Source organism: Thunnus albacares, chromosome 2, assembly GCF_914725855.1.
Source record: "Thunnus albacares chromosome 2, fThuAlb1.1, whole genome shotgun sequence".
NCBI lineage: Eukaryota > Metazoa > Chordata > Actinopteri > Scombriformes > Scombridae > Thunnus > Thunnus albacares.
The window spans coordinates 20,461,643-20,487,779 of record NC_058107.1 but is presented as its reverse complement, the minus strand read 5'-3'; the positions used below and the strand labels follow the sequence as shown (position 1 = coordinate 20,487,779).

At 41.5% G+C, this 26,137-nt stretch overlaps 1 protein-coding gene across 4 annotated transcripts in view; it reads right to left on the bottom strand.

The window, feature by feature from the left end:
- Nucleotides 1-26,137, bottom strand: part of emid1 (EMI domain containing 1) — a 56,272-nt gene that overhangs the window by 7,779 nt on the left and 22,356 nt on the right. For all 4 annotated transcript variants that reach the window (XR_006406963.1, XM_044371820.1, XM_044371838.1 and 1 more), the window contains exons 4-8: nt 4,069-4,158; nt 3,917-3,978; nt 3,667-3,799; nt 2,308-2,352; nt 2,100-2,207 (exon numbers count right to left, since the gene is read on the bottom strand). Coding sequence is in view for 3 of the 4 variants with exons in the window: in XM_044371820.1 (XP_044227755.1) it covers nt 2,100-2,207; nt 2,308-2,352; nt 3,667-3,799; nt 3,917-3,978; nt 4,069-4,158 (438 nt within the window). In the remaining variant the exon portion in view is untranslated. The remainder of the gene's footprint in view (nt 1-2,099; nt 2,208-2,307; nt 2,353-3,666; nt 3,800-3,916; nt 3,979-4,068; nt 4,159-26,137) is intronic.

The following is a 26,137-nucleotide window of genomic DNA, read 5'->3' as shown; positions in this document are numbered from 1 at the left end:
AACACCACTGTGATGGCAGACATAGTCCAAAGATATGAGATATTATAGTGAAATATGATGTAAATACATTAAATTCTGTGCAGGAGAGGAAAAGCACAATGGCAGTATAGTAATGATAAAAAATGAAATGTAAGACAGAAACAAGAGAGGAAGAACAGGAATGAAAAGCTGCACGGTGCATCATTGCACCAGTGTCTTGCAATGGTGTGTGTGTGCCATTACGTTTGCACACATGTGGACTATAATCAGCAGCTGGACAGAGGAGGAGAAATGTGTGAACCATAGACTGAACTGGCTGACTTCAATTCTCTATAATTAACAGTGGAGTAGGGTCCGGTGCTGGAAACTTACCGAAGGACATGGGAAAGCTCAAATAAACACCATTAAACTTTGCAAAGTGTTACTGGCACTGGTTCATTGTAAATTAAATGCTCCTCCGTCCTCCCACAGCCATTTTTTCAGAAAAAAAGGCACCACAACTACATCTGACCTCACTGTTTGGACTCTTCTGAGGTAATGCTGCCCCATAAACACCACCTCTCGCCCTTCGACAGACCCAGACTCACCACCTTTCTGTTTGTGCACCACACAGTGGGGTGATGCAACTGACAATGACTGATATTTATTGCTTTACAAGGTAATGTTATTATAACTCTGATTTGACACCTCTGAGGGCCGTTTTCACTTAACATTGCAGCATGACCGGCTGTGTTTTGGCTGCTTTGGGGAGACTGTAAGCTACAATCTGCGGCACAGTGGTTCAAATGGCCAGTCAAAGTGGCCCTACAGAGTCTATGTGACATGTTGGGGAAAACAATTTTCTATTTTCCTGCAGAATAATGGTTCCCTAGAGCAGCTTGGGGTTACTGTGTCAAAATATGAGTCAAAGTTTGGAATACAACTCTCTTTTAACTTACCACATCTCTTTATATTGTACACTGTCACTTCTCCTGACTTTACGAGTTCACTTTTCTCCCATCTTTCCCATAACCCCTGGCTCAAAGACTTATTTGTCTAGATTCTGCATGACATTGGACACATTCCAGTCCTCTGTTTATCTTTCTATCCTTAAACTAAAAAAAAAAAAAAAAAAATCAGCACAATAAGGAGACGTAGCACTGGTTTTGGGTACTTATGAAGTAATGGAGATAGAAAAACAATAACACCACAAGCATATGGAAATCATAAGGACCTCGGATTTGTGTATATATAGCTCATGTTCATTTCAGATTGAAGTCACATGGAGCTTCTCGGAAAGTGGGTTTGTAGTTTAACTTTTGCTCTACATCTCATCTTTACCTAGCAGCAGGCACAGAGCAGGGGTCATATGTTAGCCTGAAAGGAGAGGCACTCCCTTCATGATCCACAGCAGAGAAATAACAGCCTATAGCAAGAGCAGATGTTGTGACAAACTTAAACCGCCATTTACTTTATTATCATTCAAGTCACAGCTGCCTGTGGATTTACTTTTTCCAACAGGTCATTTATTATTTGTACATAACCAGCTCTGAATACATAGAGCAGATTTATTCCCCCTGTTTCTCCTCTGGTTGGTGAGCATGAGCAGCAGCACATGTTGGGAGCTGTAGGGGAGTTTTCAAATACAAATACTTCTGCTGCCCACTGAAACTGCACTTTTGGAAACATATGCTTTTAAAAGCCGACCAACAAAATGCCCAAATTCCTGTAAGTTACCAGGAGGCCTCGGGCTGCTGGAGGGTCTGTGGGTTGACTGAGTGGTTTAAGAGCAAGACAAATACTCCGGAGCAGGACATCACGCATCAGTCCTTTGTGGGAGATCCCTCTGATTTTTCCACTGTTGTTTCCACAAGTCTTTGGTCAACAGTAAGCCATTCAAATGCTTTGTTCTACAGACAATAGGTTAAATGAACAGGGAAGCATATACTGGCAAGTATACAACTGTCCTGCAATACCCTCTATCTCTCTGAATGACACACTCACACAAATCTTTACAACACACTTATTGACAAACTGTGTCAACATCTAGTAAGACAAGGTTCATTTGTTTCACCCAGCTCACAATTGTCTGTTAAAAGAGAGCTTTGTACAGTATAATGCTTGTTTTAGTTCTGTCTTACCTGCTGGGCCTGGGGTTCCCTTCGATCCAGGGGTTCCAGATGGGCCCCTTACCCCAGCCTCCCCCCGTGGCCCACTGGGACCAGGCAGCCCTCGAGACCCTGGCTTCCCTAAGAGGGGGAAACAGTCATGAGTAATCATGGAGCCTTAACTGGCTTACATCTTAAATGGTTTTAAATCCACTGAAAGACAACTATGGTTACAATTTACCTTCTCTGCCAGGAAGTCCATCTCTCCCCTTTTCACCCCGAGGACCTGTAATGAAAACGAAGAGGTGGTTTAATTGGGCCACGTAGCTCTGTGCAAAGTTTGAGCTCAAACCACTAGGAAAAGGAGCTGCAAAGACAAGTGTAAAATTCACGAGAGATAGGATGCATCTATCTAAATGTTGTCAAAGTAGCAGAGCAAAAATACTTTACAAAAGACATTACAGTGTTTATTTCATTGTTAGTGCTGATTTAAATCTCTGTTCCATCACCAAATGAAAACAACACACTGTTTGCAGGTTTAATTATTTGAGACGTCATTGGTAGCAGGCCAGTGCTGCTGTTAATTAGACCTTAGTGACAGGTTCAACACTGAGCTAGCTATGGCTAAAGTGATGTAAGGAAGGCTCTCTTAACTAATTATGATGGACAGATAAGACTGAAGCTCCACTAAAGCAACTGCTAGTACCTCCTAGAGGCAACAGTGTTCGTTGCACTCCACAATATTACATTTGCTATTTAAATTTCAGTGCAGGTGGTGCAGAAGAAAAAGTCCATGTTATTTAAATCAAAAGGGTTTTATTCTCTTGAGATCATGAATGATGTTGTAGCAATCTATTATGGGATATTTTCTGTGCAAAGATACATTTGGGCACTAGAGGAAAGTTCATGGAGTGTCCAAAATGGAAAAGGTGTATCCTCTGAAGAGACTAAATGTGCCTGTAATCTTCCCACTTCCATATGGTATTTTTTATTGACAAGTAGAAATTTTGGTTAATTTTGATGCTATGTTCAATCACAATTCACACAATGGTTTCTATAGACCTTAAAACCACCATTTCAGACTTTGGCGGCCACCAGTGGTGGTAACAAAAAAGAACCTGTAAAGTCTCCTTTTTTTCTACAAACATAAATAATTTTCAAGACTCTATACACAGTGATTTAAACGGGGTCATGTTAATATACAATAACTGCATAAACACTGACAGTGCAGCAGGGTTAGTACACTCAGTGTTTTTGCTGCAGCCAGTGCTGGGCTCAACTCCAGGGAGGGAGAGGACTTTCATGCTCTGAAGTGTTCACTTTCCACACAGCCACAGAGCTCTGAAAGTGAGCAGCACAGACAACCGGGCTCTCACTTGGGCTGAAGGAAATGAGTATGTGTGCAGTGGAGGAAATAGGATATTAGCAGAAGTGAGCAGGTAGAGGGCAGAAAAAAAAGAGTTGCTGCTGGTGGAGAGAGCTGCAAGGAGTGATTTCTGACTCAGTTATCAAAACACAAAACCCTGGACTCCCACTAAATGGAAATATGCAGTATTTTTTACTTAAAACCTATTCATGCATGACAGCATGATATACCTACCTGCAGGTCCCTGCTCACCAGGAGCTCCCTGAGCGGGCACGGCCCCCATCAGTAACGAGGCCTCTGGCACGGTTCCCCCTTTGCCCTGAAGGTGGCGATGTGATACAGAGGCCGGGGCAGTGAGTAATTGGACCTGGTGGAGGAAAACATAAAACAAGTGCGGGCAATTAAATAACACGCTTGTTCAATGTAGGCCTATCGTATTTGGTATCGTATTTATTTCATACTGTGGTTGAATGAGCGTGTGTACCTTTGCCTCCAGTGAGCTCAGCTTGTCACTCATTTCTGTGATTCGACTGCAGTTGAGACAGTCTGGAAAACAGGAATAAGACATCTAAACATGCCAAATACCTTTGCCATTGTTTTGGATAGTCAAAGTAGTAACACGCTCAGAGTTCTTACTAGAGATCGACTCTCCTGTGCGTGCAGGCGGGCGGCGTAGTGTGGATGGTTTCCTTACTGCCTCTTGAGCCACAAGCTGGTTCCCTGCTTCTGTAACAGAAAATAAAGAGACAGGAAGATGTCATTTCTGTCCCTTACATCTGAAGTTAAATTAATTGCTTGACACTGCAAACATATTGTACTCTTTAGAATATTAAGTTTATCTCCATTCTTTCATAAGGTGGGAATCAAATGATGGGAATTGAATTGTTTGATGACCCAGTAAATAATTTTCCACCAAATAAAATCAAAATCAGGTTAAACGTTTCTTTTAAGAGATGCTGCTAACACACAGACAAACAAAGGAGAAACATGCAATATGTTTATTGATGGAAGGTGATACAAAAAACATGTGATCAACCAGATCAGTCATTTGTGAGTTATGATCATACTGGACAGATCACAATTAGCATCCATTGCCAATGCAGGATTTATGTGGACATAGATATAAGATGCAGAGGTCAGGGTGGTGGATGTGTGTATAGAGCATTTGACTTTTTGGTGTGAGAACAGAATTTGTGTCCCATCACAGATCTGGAATTTATGTTTTCTTGTTTCAAACTGTACCTATGTTATACCTTTTCCTAACCTTATCCAAGTGTTTTAGGTGCATAAACTTATCCAAAGTTTATTTGCCACAACAGTCTTTCCCTAACCTGCCAATATTACAAAACACTGCTATTGAATGTAATCCGAGGTTTTGCAGAATCATTCAATTTCAATATTCTGTAAATGTGTAGGGTTGGATCAACACTTGACAGGTTCATGTAATATTGACATGATAGTTTGTTGGACCACAGGTCCCAGTGATAGATGCAATAACAGTTGGAGGTTTGGACAGTATCATAAGAAAAAGAGACAAGGAACATTCAATGGATCCAACTTTTAAATACTCAGTAAAGTGTCACATTTGTCAATGTGAAAAGTCATGTCATCGTTAAAATGAGTTGGCAGTTAAGCAGACTGTGTTTTGAAGGATATCTGGGTTGTATGAAGATGTTTCAATAGTTTCCGTCTGTGGGTCGGTGTCCTCCAGGTGAGCTTCTTACTCTCAGCTAGAAAGAGCTGACAGGTAGTATAAGTGGAGTGTAAAGAAGACAGAAATGGAAATCGACTGTGACAGTTGCAGCTTTTGTCTATATTACATATGAAAGAGACAAACAGTATGCACCCTGCACATTTGCCAAGTTGCTTTCCTTTTGCCTTGTTTCTGTATGGAGTATAAAATCGCAAGGCCTGGGAGAGAGGGCGTGTGAAGACAAACAATAGTTTCCTTGTGAAGAGAGAATGGGCAGTCTCAGCTCGCATTCTGTCTTGCCTTCATTTTATGAAGTGTGGGAGTTTGTGTCCCTGGGTTCTGGATGTTTTGAATGGGCAGACCTTTGTGGAAATGCTAGACTGACTCCTTTGTCTGGCCTTGTCTGGCTCTGGTCGGCCCAGGTGCTCCTGATACAAACAAGAGGCTGGGTTCAGCACCTCATTAGCCACCAGGAAGCACGTCTTTCCATTCAGTGGCCGGCAGCCACATTCAAAGCCAAAAGCTAGACTAAAAGAAGATGTGAAATAGCACCTGCAGCACCAGGCTGGAGCAGCAGAGCGGTATTCTTCTCAAACAGCCTCACTTATTGGAACGTCAGATGTCATGATCTGTCTCTATCCACTGCAGACCCAGGAAAAGAAAATGGAGAGCTTATTGTCACGAAGAAAAATAAACATTTGGGAACTTAAGACAGGAAAGCATAACGGGTTGAGTGATTACCCAAAGAAGGGGGAGAGAGAGGGCAAAGGAGGAGTATGAAAAGTACACAGAACACATGGTTTTGGGTAAATTGAGACCGCTCCAATAATTCCCCCTCCTCAACCTCTGTGCTCATGATTTCAGTGTTTTGGGTTCTGGGTATTTCTCAGAGGATTATGAGTGTAGATGGATTTAAACCATGTAAGACCTGAGACTGAAATGTTATGGCATGTGCGATAGATTGTAGAAACCTCTTCCACGTTTCGATAACAATGTAAACCTTGCACGGAGATGAGGAGAACGCATACTTTGATCTGCCTTTTCACTCGTCTGTGCAGCACTCCGGTCCACATGGGGACGACTGCTGAGACAAAGAGAGGCGTGTGCGCATGCACATATGTGTGTACATGTGCTATACATGCACATGCCTAGGACGTTTTCTCTGGAGCTCGGCTCGTGTAGATGGCTGGATTCAATTACAAAGGGACTCTGGATAGGAAATCTAGCCCCTCCCCTCCTAAAGGCACCTCTTCTCCCTCTTGAGTAAAGAACATTCAAGAGCCAAGATCCCCTCACCCACACACGAGCTTTTGTATGAAGCATTAATCCCACTTTGGCACAAGGACAACAGTCTCCCGCGCACACACACACACACACACCTCTTACACACTTACTCCCTCTCTGTCTTGCAACAACACATTTTAAAGCTTGCAAGATCCCTCTTTTCTTCTGCATCTCCTGCGGTGTGTGCACACGCATGGCTGTGTAAGACCTGAAGACAGAGGATGACTTCGACGCCTCAGCTCACTTGGCCAAGAATAACATCATCATCAGTTAACGAATGCCCCCTGATGGACGCGGTTCATTGTATCCACTCTTTGTTCTCAGTGGGCTAATTGCCCCAGTGGGGAGGTCAAAGAAATGTGTGAATGTATTTGACCTTTTGCCCCTATGTTGCACTGGGTTCTAATAAGTGACTGAGTCAGAGTTCCTCTTTAGAGAAATACCCCCGCAGAGAGTTCAGTGGGCCAGAGGCCGTCCTGACATCAGCTCTGTGTCTCATCTGTTCGCTCTCTCCCCCCACACTCACACACATAGAGAGTTTTGTCATTTGTTTACAAACACTCTTTGAATAATCTTTGCCCCCTGCTGGTGAAATAATCTCATAGGAGGAGAAGGTAGATACAAGCTAAGGTCACGGCAAGAAGGTTATCTGCTCCATAATGAGTACTTGTACTCAGGCATTTATGAGGGATAGCCTAAGGGACTTTCAATGCTGCAGTATATTATATCCACTGTATATTGTGTATGAAGTATTACATAGCTCTACACAGAACACATAAACACAATATACTGATTTTGCAGCATATTTCAGACTAATTTATCTAACCTCACTGTGTTTATTAGAAAGTCATGCAGCCAGAGCATCGACTTACAGCATGCAGTCTTGCTAACCATGTCGCTGAGGGCTAAGGTTAGACAGACCAATGAAACCATTTGCCAAAATGTGGACAGTAGGTCTGCCAAGCCACACATGTAGCCCTGTGGGCCTCAGATCAAATACAAACAGAACTTTCTCTCCTCTATTTCCTCTTCCACACATCACTCTCTGCTTGAATAATGGAAAAACACTGAGGGTGACATTGACCTGCAAGTGTAATTCATCACCAATATAATGGAAAAAAAGTGTGTCTAAATGACATATATATTATATAACTCATCTGTACTACAGTTGTATGTTCAGATATTGCATCTTGTATCCAGATATATCCAGATTTGCACTTCACATGTGGTGATAAATGAGCCATAAATGTGTACTGAGTGATAACTTGTGATCATATTTCCTTTACCTGCTCACATTAGGTTTTTATTTATGGGAAAATTTAAATTGATTGCTGCTAGAAACAACTCCATTGAGGATTGAAGTGGTTTGCGTACTGGATAAAACGTCACAGAAAGATTCAAGATTTCATACTTTATTGCCATTTCCACACATCTGATAGGAATTTGCTTTGGTGAGCTCACATAAAATACCTCAGGACATCACACACAGTACTGTAACTACAAGGAGACATAAAACAAGTGGTGAAAACATAACAACCTAAAATACCCTTGTCAACAATAAAACCTTTATGCATAAAAGAATTTTTAAAAAATGGAAAAAGCTGGACGTGTACAGATAATGTTTGAGTGAACGCCCAAGATGCATTTATGCCAAGTTTCAACAGGGCCGCAAGGGGAAGCCCTGAACTGATTGCACTCAATACGATGCAGCATTTTTAAATTCCACAAATGCATCAACAGTCTGCTATTATTACCAATGTATTATTATGAAATGGTTACATTATTATTATTATTATTATTATTATTATTATTATTATTATTATTATTATTATTATTATTATTATTATTATGGCAGCTTTATTTAAAGCTTTAACATTTGTGGAACTCTGCTGGCACCATCAGAATGAGAGCAAAGGGCACAATGACCAGGACAGCAGCTGCACCTCTCACTCGACAAACTATGGTGTGTGTGTGTGTGTGTGTGTGCTTGTGTAGAGTTTTGTCTGTGTGTGTGAGAAAGTGACATACACACACATACGCACACACACTAGCTGTATTATTAACGGGCCAAGGTTGTTCCTTCGGTGATACTCTCCCAGTGAAAATAAACCAGAACCCTCACGCTAAGAGCCCAGTTAGCTCTGCCAACCGGCGCCCTTAAACGCACACTCAGCTGCTCTCCCTGCCTGATCCTCAGAGCTCATCACCTACTGAGGTTTATTTGTTCTCTGCTTCTGCAGAAAGATTCAGCAGCTTGCAGACAGACGGGCCTTGAACAGCTTTATGAATGTGCGAGTGAGGCTTTTGTTGTGCTCTAAGTATGGCAGAGCGTGGATGAATCTATGAAGACAGGGTTCAGGCGGAAATAGTGTTGCACAGCCTGTAAAGGCCTGGCTTGTTTGTGCTGTTTTCTTGGGTGTGTTATCTCAAAGTTTCAAAGTTTCTGTGTGGAGATGCAGGGTCTGGCAGCAGCTGTGAGTGCAAACATCAAAACACACACACACACACACACAGCACAGCTAGCAGACACAGCAGAGTATAAAGTCCTGATCCATCTCTGTCTGGTCAATTAGCTGAGCTCAGCGTTGCAGCATCATTAGTGACCAGCGCTGCTGACAGCCGACCAGTGGAGGCGTTTGTCTCTGTCTCTGCACTGCCTCAGACAGACTGAAGACTGCTGCTGCTGCCTTCAGATAAACACACACACATACACACACTCTGATCATAGAGAGCTGTACTCACTGAAATAAGCCAAGCCCAGCTGAACAAGGTGGCTGCTCAGTACATATGTTGAGTGAGCAGTTTTTTTTGACACCAAATTATTGTATTATTGTATATATAAAAATACTGTTGTATAATGCAACTCAATCAATTAGTAAACAAATTACTGTCATATAAAGTGCAGATCTCAAGACAGCAGTATAATAATAAATACCAAATTTCACATTCAGTTATCAATCCTTTGCACAAGGGTATCAAATTCAGTAAATAAATCACTTTAGAAATAAAAAACCATAAGTGATGCACTTTGAAGTTGTAGGAGAGATATGACAAGTTTTTTCCAAATAATATAGTTCCTCACTCAGCAGTTTAGTGCAAGTGACTGAGGTGTGTTTTGATCTGTCTCAAAGGGAGCAGATTTCACAACTGGCTCAAAACTGTAACCTGTAGTGGAGCCAATTTAATAAAAAAGGCAATAAAGATGGAATGTTATCAGAAATGAGTGTTTTTAATGTGTTTACATTATTACATAGCGGGTACCAGATCCAGAACAAGACACGAGAATTTTGAGGTCTGACTATTTTTTCAGTGGTAGCACTGGAGAGCACAACATGTGTTGTTTACATGATCCTCTCAATTGGTCAACCTGCATCAACCCTTTTTTCACCATACACCGTGAATTACAAGCACTTTCTGAGCTGATCTTATAATGGGCGTTGTTCTCAGGATGTGTGTTAATACAGTTTCTTCATCAACTTATTTGTCAGAGGAATGCTATCATCAAGTAGACCCGTTGGTGCTCTACCCAGTGCAAACCTGTGTCTGAACCCCAGTGTTTATTGTGTTTTCCCAGGGTCGCAGGTTTCTTTTATTAGGTGATTGACTTGAAGGGTGGGACACACTTCATCATTTCCTTCCTTTGGAATTGCCACTCTGCCTCCCCACCTCTCAGCCTGAGAGAGGTGCAGCCCACACACTGCACAGGTTCCATACAGGTGAGGAGGGAAGTGCGGCCTTGTTAGAGCAGTTGGTCAGATAATTGATCCCCAAGGATGACGTTAAGTTAAGCGAGGCTGAATCCTGACGTTCACATCATGTTTAAGTTGAAACAAGTGCATTGAGGCAGCCAGTCTGCATCTGCTCTGGTTTACAAGAGTAGAGGAGGTGTTGCAAAGACCTGCTGCAAATGAAACTGTGCAATAGCCTCCAGGACCCTGACGTGAGAGCGTGCGGGGTCAGAGAGGTTCTCACCTTGTGCGCATACATCTCACTTCATCAATCAGCACAGACACAGCCGTGCATGCTGGTGCACACTCCACAGAGCTAGACCTCCATCATGCAAGGATGAAAATCAATAATCACATTTGGTCTGGTTAGTGTGTTTGATGAGATGATTTCTGCACTTCTTCTGTACTTTTTTTGAATATGTTGAGGTGATTTTATATTAAACCATGTTTTCGCTTTGGAAGAGATCATCCACTATACTGAGTATGAATGTTGTCGGCTCTCTGACTTAATTTTGTGCACTTTACAATTTTTCCAACTTTAAACTAGGTATTCTAGGTCAGTGTTTTATAAAGAAAACTTATTTGTAAAATGCTTCCTACTAAGTTTTACTCTCAGAGTACATTCTAAAAGAGTTAATTTACCTCACAAGTACATCTTTAATATTCATGAGTAAAAGCTTTGTTTGCCATATGCACAAAAGCTGCACTGTGCAATGAAATTCTTCACTAATACTAAGAGTTTAAAAAGAAAAGTTTGAACAGGAGAATACAAACAGAAGAAAGCAGTAATGTACGTAATGTATGAACATTACAGAACTGTACAATAAGATTCCATTGTGTAACAGATGTGAATATCTGCAGCTGTACAAATACTACATGTACTACTTTGACTTATTATTTATTATTATCAAAATAACTGTTCTTCCACATGAATGGACCATTGAGGTTTTTCTAGTCACTTGAAGCTGTCTGAGACTGATAATGTGATCTATGATCAGACAGACTACTAGCTGTAAACTAATGGTTTCTATATGTATTTTTATGCATGATGCACAAAGCAAATGGTGTTAGAGGATATGGCTGGCAGTTTTCTACATTTTCCTTATTGCCAACAGATCTCATGTGCAGAGCCAAACCAACAATTAGTTGATCCTACTGCAAGACACGCTCCTTCACCACGAAGATTGTGGGCACCTTCCTGGTAAAGGAACATATCACTCAGTGCAACAAGGTGGCTCATTGATGTGTTTTTAGTATGTGGACAAGAAAATTATAGAAAATTACCAGCCATATCCTTTAAATGATGCAGAAGCCAGTTCAGTGTGACCAGTAGTGTTGTTTAACTGATCCCCTCAGTTTGTCTCTGACGATTCTCACATCAGTCCTTTCAGCTCTTCCAGCCCATCCAGATGTGCTCGCACACACAGCCTCTAATCTTTCACAGGAAGGAGGAGGGTTTCTTGCGTCTCCTCCCGCCTCTCTGTCCCAGACAGGGCTGTCTTTACCTCACCTTCCCTCTCACTCACTCTCCCTGTCTCTCTCACTCTCTCTGTTTTTCCAGCACATGCCTTTAGTGATGCTGATGGCAGTGACGGGGTCTGCATCTCTGTCTGGCTGCCCCTCCCGCCCCCTCCCCAGCAGGCGGTGGTGTGTAATTACAGAACAGCGCCGGGCTGAATGGTCTGACTGGTAGGGAGGGGGGCTGCGGTCTGCTGACAAAGGTGTTTGTCGGGCCTGAAGCCATGTGCTCCCATTGGCATTCTGGGACAGGAGACTGGCCTCGCTTGGCACAGACAGCTGCGGGGTAGACCTCTCTGCACAGGATGCAGCACTCACCTTCCATAACCTCCCCTCCCTCCCATGCAGCTTCCGCTTATTGTATTTTCCAGAAGGTTTCATCATGCGAGACCTACAACTATCTACCTAACAGAGGTTTGGTCCAGACTGCTGAGAATACCCGCAAGGCACTCGTAGATACTAATTACAGGAAAATTGAGCTTTGTTTCACAATCACTCACCACCCTCACCTCTAATTACTGAGCAGAGCAGATCAGCCTCCACGGTTTGTTAACCGCTTGTTCTGGGATGTAGGAGTGTGGTCGTGTTCTGCTCTTTTATCTAAAGCCTGAATGACTGTCAGCTGTCTCAGCGGGTAACATGCGGCGTCATTGTCCACAAAAGCAGGTGAGGCGGTTTGTGTTCAAAGCTCAAGAGCCAGAAAGACTGAAGAGAATCTGGTGTTTACACAAACACAAGTAAATAAAAACCCAAGAATTAAAATTTAAAATGGAATAACTAGTAACTTGCTGCTGTCCCAGTAGTATCCCAAAACAAAAACCTTAAGCATACAGCAAAATGGAAACAATTTCTTCAGTGACATGAAAGCAAACAATGCTGCGGTCTGTGTAAAGTGGTTAAAATTAGTGGTGGGCACATCTGTCGAACTTTAGCGTGCTGATTTGAGATAGTATGCGGTTGGGACAGACTGCACCCAACAACTCCATCCAGCAGTCTTTAAACATTTCCTCCTCTTGAAAGCAACAGATGTCTAATAAAAGCGTGTGGCAGAGAGGCTGACGATCCAGCGCACACCCTTCACTTTTATTAAGAGACACAATATCACAGAAGCCAGATAAAACCCGACTCCGCCTTCGTGACCCTGCTCAACCTGCATGAAAGCTGCTTTGTAAACTTTTCCTTGGCGACACACTGTCTTTCAACAAATTCGGTTGGCATCTTGTCCAATGATGTGAAACCTTTTTCCCCCCGTCTCCTGATCTCTGCAGTCACCAGGGAAACCGGTGAAAACAGGACTCCAGAGCAGCAGACCAAGATTGACTGGATGAAACCACATGCTCCTCTATTGCTGCTTTGGTGAAGCAGGGAGGGGACCGTCATGTCTGTGACCGCTCCATATAAAACACCCCTGACACGCCACTGTAATGAAACCCCACTCCTGTAAGCCAACAGGATGCCGCAACTGGCCATCAAACAACAGTTCTAAATACAACTGGGACCAGAATTAGACATCCACATACACACACATGTACTTTAACACATTAGCTGCAAGTTATTGCCGTTGACTATACAAGCTTGAAATATAACACACGTTGACAATGAGCTGCACTTTATAGGCCTTTGTGACTAAAGTAAGTGATATTTGAATCTGGTTGTATTTTAAAGGATAATTTTGTTTTATTACATCGTAGGATATGATATCATGTCCAATGAGGCAAGAAACACAAGCAGTTGCACAATAAGACAACAGTTTAGCAAGATTATCTAAATCACATTATTTGGAGGTAAAATGGAAATATAGTCCATCAAAATGTCTGTAAGAATCCCTGATTGCACAGGAGACCTACGTGCACTCCAGTGGTACTTAAGTAGAACTTTATGCTACTTTATGGTTATTTAATGGTGCTTATGCTACTTAACACTTCTGCTACACTTTAGAGAGAAAAATTGCACTATTTTCTCCACTTTCTTTGAAAGCTATAGTTACTTTATCTTGCGAGGCAGCTGGGTTCGTGAGATCATGATATCACGAGATCACACAAAATCCATCTTGTCAGGCTTCAAGTTATGGGCTTGTGTCCGAACCACCGGTGGTTTGAACAAATCAGCATCCTATGAGGATTCTCGTGTGATCTTGCGAATCCAGCTGCCTCCAAGGTGAGACGGTGATAGACAGATGGTTCATCCAATCACCACCTGCCAAGTATTTTTTGAAAGTGCCTGCCCTTTTTCAAACAGTTTCCAAAGACGACTTCTCAGATGGTTCTGTGTAACAAACCATCTGGTGCATCAGGTTAAGAGTTACTTTTGCAAATGAAGATTTAGAAAACATATTAATATAACAGGAGTATTTTAAAGAGTATTTAAAGTAAAATAAAATGTGGTATTGATACTCGTATTTAGTAAATAATCGGAATACTTACCATCACGGCATGTATGGTGGGTCAAAGTTGAATCAGGAAGGCGAGTGGTCATAATTTCGTTGTTCTCCTTTGTTTGAACTTTTGTTCTAAATCCTGCAGCATTCCCAGAACTCAACTATTAACTTGGTCAGTACAAGAACATCCAACTTGTAATAAACTAAAAGTATCCTTTTAAGACCCTCATTATTCAAAGTTCTGACTTAATCAGCACCTTGGCTTAGATATTAAAAGGAGGAGGTTTGGAGGATCAGAAATATCAAACAATAGGTTGTAAAGACTAAACAATATAAAGATGTTTCACAGAGGAAATGTTGTGGTGAAGTAGAGTTTACACATTGCTGCTCTCTGCAGAAACACACTGCTGAATTCCTGGCCAGCAGACCCTTTACTCTGACCCTGTTCATTACCATACATAGGTTGACAAGCGTTTCAGTTCTCTGCCCATAGCTGCAGCCAAGCAGAGCACAGGCCAATCCACAAACCCTCAGCTAAACATCCTGCCCCAAGTCCTCTGTTATACACACTCAGCGCTGGGTGAGTAAATCCTTTGCCCTCAGTGTTTGAAGGACATGTCCATTCCAACACAGTTTATTTGTCCAAGGTTGGTCTGAATGCTCACATATTACAGCTCAGAGGTCTGTTGCCACACCAGCCAGATGTAATTTCCCTCCTGCAGTGTGATTTGTGTGCGAGTACACTTGAGAGCGATTTTTGCTAAGAAGAAGGTTTCAATAACCTATATTTTTCCTTAACCACCCATGTAAACATTAAAAACAAATCGCGTCCCCTCTGACAACCGTGCAGCCGGATCCATGACAACCAAACACAAAAGCTCCAGTCGAACACAATGACTGTGTGATAGTGACTGCACTCGTCCGTCCGGAGCCAAGACATGATTGCCAGACTGTAGCCATTCCAACTCCCCTTACGACGATATTCTGCTTCAATAGCAAACCATAAACCTGCCTCACTCCACAGGACTATAAATGAACTGAGAGCAACATACATGTGTGGTAAGAAGTGGGCCAAATCTTTCTTCACTATTGTTTCAGTTTTCCTCATGATTCCGCTTCTCTCGGAAAGCATTGTCCATTTCCTCCACCATAACAAATCATTTGATTTGTCAGTTTCCTTTGGGACATCTCATATAACACCCTAATCTCCATTTTGCCTTCATAAGCATGGATCGTTTTACTGTGGAGGCATTCGGCCTTGCTCAGAGGCTTGTCAGGGTGAAAAATGTTAGATGTAACATACTGACATAGCTAAAGACCACTGTTTCACCACATACTTGTATACTTGGGACAGAGGCAGAGGAGAGGACATTTTATTTGTAATATCTTCTCATCAGATACTCCCCTCGTCACTGTAAATATGCTTCTCTGCCAATATAAACACTCTGTAGAAATATAAACTGTTGAGGAAGAACCTTTCTATCTCCAATATGTCGTTGTTTCCACAGCGACTCGTTAATCACAAATTCTGTTAAAGTGAAGGGATTGTGTCGTGTGAAATGACAGGAAAACATCTTTAGACACTCAAGGGTTCAAAGAAAACCATATAATCTTTAAATGCTAGAAAACCCATGAAAACCACTCAAAATAAAGGCCTCAGTATTCTTCAAACAAAGTGCTTGGTGCTTGTCGGATCGCTGAACCGTCTCCCTACACTGTTGGAATTGAGGAGACTGTTTCTGACAGTTTTTCTCTCTGAAACCAGCAATCCAACAACCTTAGCCTAGGTACGCTAGGGACCCTAAGGAGTTTTTGACTACTAATAGTGCTATGGAGCAATGTTTTTAGGAGCAGGACCCCATTTTGTTTTTTTATCTCTTTCAGGTGCACAAGGAAGCAGATGCACTCTCATGAGTATGCGGGTGCGTGATACACGGGCGTTTTCTTACTTTCACAGATTTGGTGGCGGTAATGTGCCAAGAAATGAAGCAATGCTCCTGCAGAAGGCAGGAGAGAAGAAGACTGCTAGCTAGCAAACATGGATGTAAACAATACTGGTCCCCCCCAAAAAATTGGCTTTAGAAAAATGTTTCATATGAAATTCAACACATTTATTAGACCACAATGATACATAAAATATACTGTACTTTAGTGACAAAAGTAAATACAACATTTTCTACAACAAAACGCCACAGGGCACTTTTAACGCAGTGATTGGACAGTGAGACAGTCAGGATTTAAACTTCTGTCTACTTTTTGTGTGTATAATCAAGTGCAACCATGAACGCCCTTCTAGGAGTGACCAAAACTTTGCGCTGTTATCACCGCTTGCACGACTCAAATTTCTGACCCCTCTATACAACAGCAGGCTTTTCGTCCTGCAGTGGGCCCATAATGAACAGCTACAAACACTTTTGTATTTAGATGTGGTTGGACAACATGTTGTACAAACTACTTCGTTTGAAACATACTGATTCCTTTAGGGCTCAAAATATCACAGACTTCACTGTAGGAATTTAGTGGAATCAACTAATCTTTTGTCATTAACTTAAACATAGAAGTTTTATTACTTTCAAGTTCATTCAACTTAAAATGTGTTGTTTTCAATTTCAGACCATTTCATAAACACAAGGTCACCTGACTTGGTGAGTGGTGAGTTGAATGAATGTACTGATGAGAGTTTAATTAAGTTTCTAAACAAACATGATCAGTATATTCGCAAACTTCCCAGCATGCATTTTTGGGAGTTAAAACTCTTTTTTTGTTTAAAGAAAACATACATGATAGAAACTTGTTGTTAAGACAGTCATAATTGTTTCTTTTCATATTAATGAAAACAATACAAACCGGGCCAACAGCAGTAGCCACAGCTGTAAGATGTCTGTGACAAATAAACAACCGTCTATTCAAACTGAGAGAATGTAAATGAAAAGCAAATCAGACTGTCATGTTTATCAGTTTGATGAAACAGTTGTTGATTCAACTTAGTACCCTCAGATGATTGAACTTATTATTCTCTAGTTGAGTTAACTTAACTCAGCTACATTTTCACAGCTATCGAGACAGCGTTGAACTAATTATTCAACTTAAGTTCAGTTAACTCACCTTTTTAAGGCAGCAGGGGAACCTACTTTTCTGAGTCGAACCAGTCTAAATATACAGTATTACAGTGTTCACTTTAAGTATTCAGGGCTATAATAGCTGCCCTGACAGCAGATACATTCATGCATGAAAGGAAAGCAGATAGACGTCTGGCTGATAAAAGCCAACTGTGTCTGTGTGTCTGACATGCTGCATGTTTGAGGAATTCTTTGTTGTGGACCCGGCTGAATCATATATTATCTATTACTGTCGCTACAGACTTGACTCAACAGCAGGGTCTTAGAGCCCCTGATCTAGATGGCTCATGTTCTCTCTTCAAATAAAAGCTTCACTTGGAGTGTAGAATGACAGTAAAATGTTAGAAAACCACAGGAAGGAGCAGTTACCAAGAATACTTCAGGTAAGAGAGCAGAAGAAATCATAAACAAAACTGACATCAGACGTACATCCCCTCCATTATATTGTATGAAATCCACCTACCGATGCTCACTCGTTCTGTTACATACAAACATTCACATGCTGTATGGATAAGCTCTCAAAGCGGTGGCAGAGTGCCAGGGTCAACATCACTCCCTCCACACCCGAGGTTCTGTTTTAAGATTGATGAGTCTGCTGCACACTGCTCCCTCATTGTCTTCACCACCAACTTAATGCCAAATCTGAGCATCAGTCTTTACATCATTATACATCTCTGTGCACCTGTTTAAACACACACGCAAGACTGTGACGGACCACGGTGCTGAACATCTGTGATATGAGTCTGAATAACACAGTCATCCACCTGATCCTGCTGCGTCGCTCCTCTCAGTGCGCTGACAGACAAGGCCTCCACACTCAGTATTTCTCGTAGACACACATCATCCTGCTGCCGCTGCCGAAAATGAAACTATAATTAAAGGCAGCAGGACCAGCTCTCTCCTCCGAGGATCAATGGAGTATTAAAAAAAATCAGTTCAGAGTGCTGGTGTGATCAAACCAGATGATGATCTGCTGCTGCTGTTGATTTCTGCATCACAGATGTTTAGAAAAATCCAGACTGATAAATTTACAGTTATTTCAATACAGTGGAAACTTCAGGCACAAAGTTCAGCTGTAGACTCATATAAGTGGAAGTTCAAGTATTACAGTATGTATGTGTTTACTTTCTATACAAATTCTGCATTTACAGAAAAAATGTGAGCTCTTCTAAATATCCCTCATGTCCCTCTTCCCCCTTGTAAGTATTTGGCCGATATTATCATCATTTGCAATAGAGTTATAGATGATAACTCAATAACATTGTCATTTTTTAATTTTTTTTTTCTTTTTACACATGAAGACTTTAGTTAGATGTAATGCCTGACAGTGACACACAGTTCATTGCACTGAACATCAAATGTATTATTCAATTTGTGATTATGCATACATTTGTCATATTGGGATAATAACGTGGACAACAAATCAAATGAAAAAGCAACATAAAGTGTAAACTGAGTGTTGAATCACTACTAACTGCTACCACCGTTTTAATGCCCCTAAAACTGGAGAGATGACCACCATTTCTACAAAAGATATTCCCTCATTGGTCAAAAATGTCCAATAGTTGTTCAGTTGGGTTGAGATTTGGTGACCATGAAGGCCAGAACATATGAATTACATCAATTTCATACTTTCATATAATATAAATCAAATATTCAGTGCATCCATCTGCATTTGTTCTTGAATCATTTATTCAGTGTCGCCCATCTGTATGTTGATATTGAAAATATCTTTCAATATTGTAACGTTGATTTTATCATATCACCCTAATTTGAAAAACCCTCACTTGACCCACTATTTTTCATTTATTGATTTATTATTTTTACCAGTGCACCCTCAGCCTTGGTGCAGATCATTTGGACTTCCTCTTGCTTGGAAAACTCATTAAGTGTATCAACTGACAAATGCTACTTATAGGCATTCAACCTAATATAACCTGGCTTTATGGCAGTGCCAGCAATGTCTCTTGAAGTTTTGAGATTCTTTTTCTACCCCCTGTATAGATTCATGCAGAATTTGCAAATGTGCACAGTACATGTAAACGTGCACAATAACACTAAAAACCCACACGATTATACGTACACGGAGTGAGTAGAGTGTGTGAAGCTGAGCTGCTTGCAGTCTAATCCCTGGGTGAATGGTGTGCTGTGTGCCAGGCATTCCTCTGTGTCTTTCTAAGGCTTTCTAGGGATTAGACCCCACTTACTTTCAGGGGCCGCAGGGCGGGATCAAAGCTGATTGGGGTTTTTTTGGGCTCATGGTGATAGCGTGTGGAACAGTGAGCCGGTGCTCAGGTAGACTCGAAGGGAGGCACCGGGGGAACACAACACCATAGCCGAGACGTGAGACCATGACACAGGTCGCACACACCTGGTGGGGGTCAAACCTGCGGTAATCCAGCACAGCGTTAGCCGGCACTGTGCTGATTGATGGCTGGCCTGCAGGAGGTGAGGATTTAACTCCAGCAATAATGCAGGTATGCCAGACCTTGGCTCACAGAGGTTACACAAACACAAAAACGAGGGAGATTTTAATCGTTGCTTTCTCTGTCTACACAGAATAAGAAGCCTATCACGAGGAAGACATAAATTAAACATGTATGTGACAGACTGAGTCACAATCTGGACCTCATTCTCTATCAGTGCACCGCCGGCTTTACACTGGCTAAACTTACATCCAGCAAAACAGAAGACAGACAAAACAAACATGAAGACTGATCTGCAGTGACCTCAGTATAACTCAGCAGATCCATACAGTGTCTGATCTTTACCCCGTCAGAAAAAAAACAGGAGGTTTTCTTTAATCCATTTAAGACAATACAGAGGAAGTGGAGGAAGTCTTTATCGCAACACTACAGTGTGTTAAGTATTTGAACTACAAAAATAGCTCACAGCAAGACAAATATGCAAAGATGAAGATCTCTGAGCTCTGGTCTTCTGTCAGAGTTACAGCAGCAGGGTTAACACGGCTAACATGGTGAGACACTTAAAATAAACTGAGCATATCCCTCCATGTGCAAATATCAGTGTGTGTGTGTGTGTGTATGTGTGTGTGTGTGTGTGTGTGCAGTATTCAGAGTAAAAAACGGACACCGGGAGCAGACACAGTGCGTGCGGTGCGATGACACTAATTACTGGATGTAGGAATTTCGAGGGCTAATCCATGTGTAGCCAGAGCTATCTGCAGTATCACAGTGCTGATGACAAACTCTTGTATAACAGCATGTTTTGGAAACTCCCTCAGATATAAACAAAAAAAAAACCTTCAGAGGATTTCAGCACCCTGCAGAAAAACATAATCATGACAGGCAGGCAAACAAAAAAAATGTTGATTGTGTGCGCACGCTACTTCAAATTATGTTGAAGTTGTATTCCTGATCTTCATTTTCCCAGCACAGATGGAAGATTATTACCCATGAAGGTCCATTGTGCTCCTCATATGCCCTCTACACAGGTGTCTTTTTGCATCTGCATGCTCTATCTCTGCTCTGTCTGGAGAAAGACCAACCTCCCCCCGACACACACACACACACACACACACACACACACACACACACAGACACATTCATCCATCCAGTGAAACCCAGTGACGGCACCTCAGGTCTGGGCAGTGTTCCTCCAACATGTGGTTCTGTCTCATGTCTGCTTCCCCTGACAGATGGAAATAAAGTGGGCCCTCATGCACACGGGGGTTACGGTTTGTTTGTGTTTTGCACCATTGGAGATAAGTATGCATGCTCTGTGCACTAGGATGATAAGCTTAAAAGTGCAGAGCTGAGGACCAAAATACAGACAAAAGGGGTTAGCGGGTCTCTTTTTTTTACAGCTCAGTTTCCAGATGAGGGTCCTGGAATGTTTGGTCAGGCAGCCTTGTGGATGCTGAAGTGAAAAGAAATTAAAAGAAAAGAAAGAAAAAAGAAGAGAGGAGCTAAAATGACTAGACAGTGCATTAGTTGGAAGAACTATTTTAATAACTGATTAAGTTTTCAAGAAAAAATGGCAAGCGTTACCTAGTTCCAGCTTCCTGTGTTGTGCTTTTTTGCCATATGTGATAGTAAACTGAATATTTTTGGGGGGTTTTCCGTTGGTCAGACAAAACTAGACTTTTGTAGACTTCATGTTCGACTCAAGGAAACAATGACGTGCATTTTTTAAATGATCTGCTGATGTTATGTCCAAATGATGACTTGAGAAAATAGTTGGCAGATGAACCAATCATGAAAATGGTACATGTTAAGTATAACAAAATAATTGTCAGTGGCAGTCCTAAAAGAGTAAAGAAAACAAAAGAAAAGTAACGAAATTAGGGAGAGGTTGCTTTCAGGTTTTTATCTCAGAATTGGAGACATAAAACATCTAAAAGCTGTGCAAACCATGCAACATGCCAAGAGATAAGCCTTAATGGCTCATTCATTACCTGTTGTCTTAAAAGATTCATAAGAACAAAATAGTTTGAATTGTCAAGTACTGTGTGCTGACAAAATGTTTTACTGATTACTTCCATGGAATAAGACCAGCAGGGATGGATAATATAAAGTTTAGTTTGGGTGCAAGAAATGAGACCAAATATTAAAATCAACAGTGTTTTTTACTTCAGTGTATTTTATGTTTCAAAGACAGATTTATGAACTGTAGAATGAGTGCTCCAAGTTGTAGCGCAATATAGGGATTTGGGTTTTTCTCTCATTTTTTTGGCTAACAGACACCAGAGTGGGACGCGGGATGATTCAGTCGAGGAAAGCTCTTGGTGACACACTTTTCCTGCCTCACTGTTATTTTATGTCCAGCTCTTTCCCTCCCTCTCTCTTGCTTTGCCAAAGCAGAGATGCTGCTAGGTGATGGAGTGCTCCAGTGTTAATGTGACATCCATTCTGTGACCGGTACTCCATGACAGGAACACAGAAACACTCTCACAGTTTTACAAATGTGCTGTAATTCACTGTCTCTGCCACAAATCACCAAAAGAGAAAAATGAGAAGACTGTTGGGGGGAAAAAATGGAAAAAGGAGTAAAAGATAAGAGGACAAGAAAAGAGGAGATAGAGGGAGGAAGTGTCCTCACTCCCTTCATCCTCTACCCTCCTGTCATCACACCAGAATGAGGGTCTTATCTTTGAGAGGTACTTCAACACAACATGCCCACAGACAGAGCTGACTGTGTGAAGACATGCACACCATACAGGATGAAAGAACACACAAACACAGAGAAGAGGCTGCCATGCAGGGGAGTGGAGGCAGATTACAGGATCAGTGGAGAAACACAGATCAAAACGCAGCAGAACTATCAGCGCCTTTACAGAAGAGAAGAACAACAGGCCAAATGAGGAGCGAACAATGCCGGGCCATCAATCATGTAGCTCCTGTCAGCTAATAAAACAGCCTGTGTGATCACAGTTTCAGGTCAACAGGGGTCGGCCGGCCCTGCGGGGCTCCAGCAGGGGCTGACGTGGTGGATGCGGCCCTTATCTGAGCACCGCGTTACAAAAGAACACAAGCTCCCCTTCAAACTCCTCCCTGCTGGCATTCACAAAGTTTTTCAACAACAACCTTCCCAGCACTCCCTCACACCCACACTGTGAGAAACTGCTACGAGAAAGCAAAACTCTGCAGTAGACAGTTTTGTAACATCAATGTGTCCAATGGTAACACCTGTATTAAACTAGAGCTGCAACTAACGATACTTTTTATTATAGAATAATCTACAAATTATTTTCTTGATGAATCAATTGCTCTGTAATTTACCAGTAAATAGTTAATTTCCTTGAGCCCAAGTTTCTTGTTTTGTCTAACCAACAGTCCAAACCCCAAAAATATTCAATGTGCGATCAAAGAGGACTAAAAAAACAGCAAATATTCACATGAAAAGCTGAAACCAGTGTTATTTTTGGCATTTTTGCTTAGAACTTGCTTCAACAATTAATCAATTACCAAAATTGTTGCTTATTGATTTTTTTGTTGATCGACTTATCTGTTTTTTGGCTTTTTGTTTCAGCTCTATGTAAAACTAAACATTCTGACCTAAATACCTAACGAAACAGTGTTATTCAAATCATGAAAGCAGGGCTGCAGCCAACCGCAAATAATTAATTCTTTTCCTTTGATTAATCAAATCAACAAAATTGTGGAAAATATGTCCAGCGCCCAAGTCGACACCTTCAAATTAGTTGTTTTGTTCAAGAAAAAGTCCAAAACTTTTAAAGTTCAAAAGATATTCAAGTTAAAACGATATGTAAAACTAAAAAAAAAGCAGCAAATCTTCACTTCATTGGAAAAGATGGAAACAGCAATTGTTTGGAATTTTAGCTTGCCAATTGAAATAAATGATTTATTACCAAAAACATTTCTTTTGTTGTTTGTCTAATTGAATAATCGACTCACAGCTTCAGCACTACATGAAAAATACATGAACACATATAACAAAATGATAAATGCTGCCTATTACGAGTTTTTAATTACTTGCATGAGAAAAATAATTCAGCCATAGGACAGAAGTGGATACTTGGGATTTTGCAGGGGCGTGTGCAGAAGTATCATAAAGCAGTTCACATATTGGGAGACATTTAAAGAGTCTTGGGCAGAGCTAAAATAATATTTAGGTTCTGATGCTGTGCGCTCAACCAGATGGAATAAAAATGACTCATTTAAATAATCATTAATTTGTCGTTAAATAGTTTGGTGTTTTCAATAATAATCACATCAGCACATTATTAATCATCATTTAAACATAATTTTGTTATTTCAGTAATTATGTCATCATTACACCAGCATAAATGTAATTTAGGGGTTGAAGGGTAATGTTTCGACATTCAGTGAGGTGAAGATAAAGATTCATTATGAAGTTTCATAAAGCTTACAGAGAGTCTCAAGGGAGGAGAGGCTCATGTTGTACAGAGCCTTTTTTGTCTTTTCAGGTCTAAATCACATTCAGGCCAGACCCCCCATGGTCAGCTTGGCGTAATTTATCGGAGCGGTCCCGGTCACAGCAGCCGGTGGCGACATGCCGAGCTCCCTGCTCCAGAGATTAACACTCCTCGGTCAGATGGAGCGGAGCACTCTGACACATACATACAGAGATAAAACATCTGGCCTGTCTCAACTAAATATGTCTTCCATGTGTGTGTATGTTTGTAGTGTCTGTCTGTCTAGAGCATACGTGTGTGTGTGTGTGTGTGTGTGTATGTGTATGTAGTGCAAACATGATGTGTGTATGCTCTCTGTCCTCTCCTCTCCTTCGCGGATACCTGGCAGTGTGAGCTGCGCTTTGGAGTCGACATGGAGGTCTTGGCTGAGGATGCCCTGATCTCTCAAGGCATTTAGTGCTGCAGTAAAAATGGATGGATGTCCCACTGTCTGACTCCAGGCCTAAAAAATGTCTGAAGTATATGAATGTGTGGCACTTTCTCCATAAAGATATGGAGAAAGTGCATGTGAGGGAAAACGAGGGCTCCACCTCTCACAGTAGTAGAGGAGGTTAAAATACAGAGCAGCAGCTTATTAAGGATTTCAAGATGCGGTGGTCAACCAACACCATCAGTGGAAGCTATTATGAGCTCTTAATCCTCTTACTCAGGCTCTATCTTCTGTTATTTAATGTGTTTTAATTGACTCATAAAAGTGACTATTGAGAGGTTAAGTTCCAGCATCTACACACGAAATATAAGTAGCAACTGTGCTCATTTGGTGGGCTCTTTGAATGTTAAACTACTTATGAGAGCCATAAAAATCAGTGACAATTTAGGGCAAATCAACCTTTAAAACTCATTACACACCCATCTGCATAAAACTATACACCAGACCCCTATAAAAAAGTTAAGTTTAAATCTTTATGAAAGCTTTAGGATTACATATGACATCACTCTGCGGTGAGATGATAAGACTCCAGGACAAGTGGAAAATAAAAGTAATTTTATACTGTTTTAACATGCCTCCCTATTTCTGTGCGGGTTTGAGGGCGAAAACTCATAGAGTGCAAAGAGTTATCGTGATTCACACATGAGATGCAGCCATGGAGCCTCAGGGCTTATTTCAAAGTTCACGGATAATCCCTCTATCTGTGCAGTGGCAGACTCATACTGTATGCAGACTTACTTTCTGTGTCTCCAACAGCTTTGTGAAACCATTGACCTTATTCACACCGTGGCTAACAGTCAGGGTAAAAGACTTTACTGGAGGACTGGTGAGATGAGCATACTGTACATTTACACCTTGTCCCCAGGAACGGTGCCAAGCTGTGAGGGGATTTTAACATAGTGGCCACAGTAGGTAAATCATGTGATGCCCACTGGCCCAAAAATGATTCCTCTCATACTCAACAATAACAAAAAGCAGCTGTAAAACAATGAAAACATTTTCAGAGCGCTGCAAACACTCCAACATACACAGACATGATCATCATTGGTCCCAAATCCCTCACCAAAACCACTCACAACTTCTGCCTCACCAATGATAACTCCACTCTGTCTCCCTTCCCACACATCCGCAACTTTGGAGTAATTTTGGACAGCAACCTCTCCTTCTTTACAGCATATCATCCAAAGTCCTAAATAAACTCCAGTACATCACACTGGCTCCCTGTCCCACAACGAATCCACTTCAAAGTCCTTCTCCTCACTCACAAAGCCCTCTGTAACCCCTCATACTTTACCGACCTGCTCCACCACCACACTCTCTCCCACACCCTCCGCTCCTCTGATGCCAACTTTCTGTCTCTACCACTCAGGACCGAGCCCAGGACCTGAGATGACATAGCCTTCTCCGTAGCTGGCCCCTCCCTCTGGAACTCTCTCCCCAAACACATCCGAGACTGCACCGATCTGTCCATGTTCAAATCATTAATAAAAACTCACCTTTTCAGAGCTACTTTTAATGTGCGATTAATGTTGTGTGTTATATACTTTTAGTGTGTTGTCTTCTATGATCATTTTAAATTATGTAAAGTGTCTTTGAGTACCCTGAAAAGTGCTCTATAAATAAAATGTATTATTATT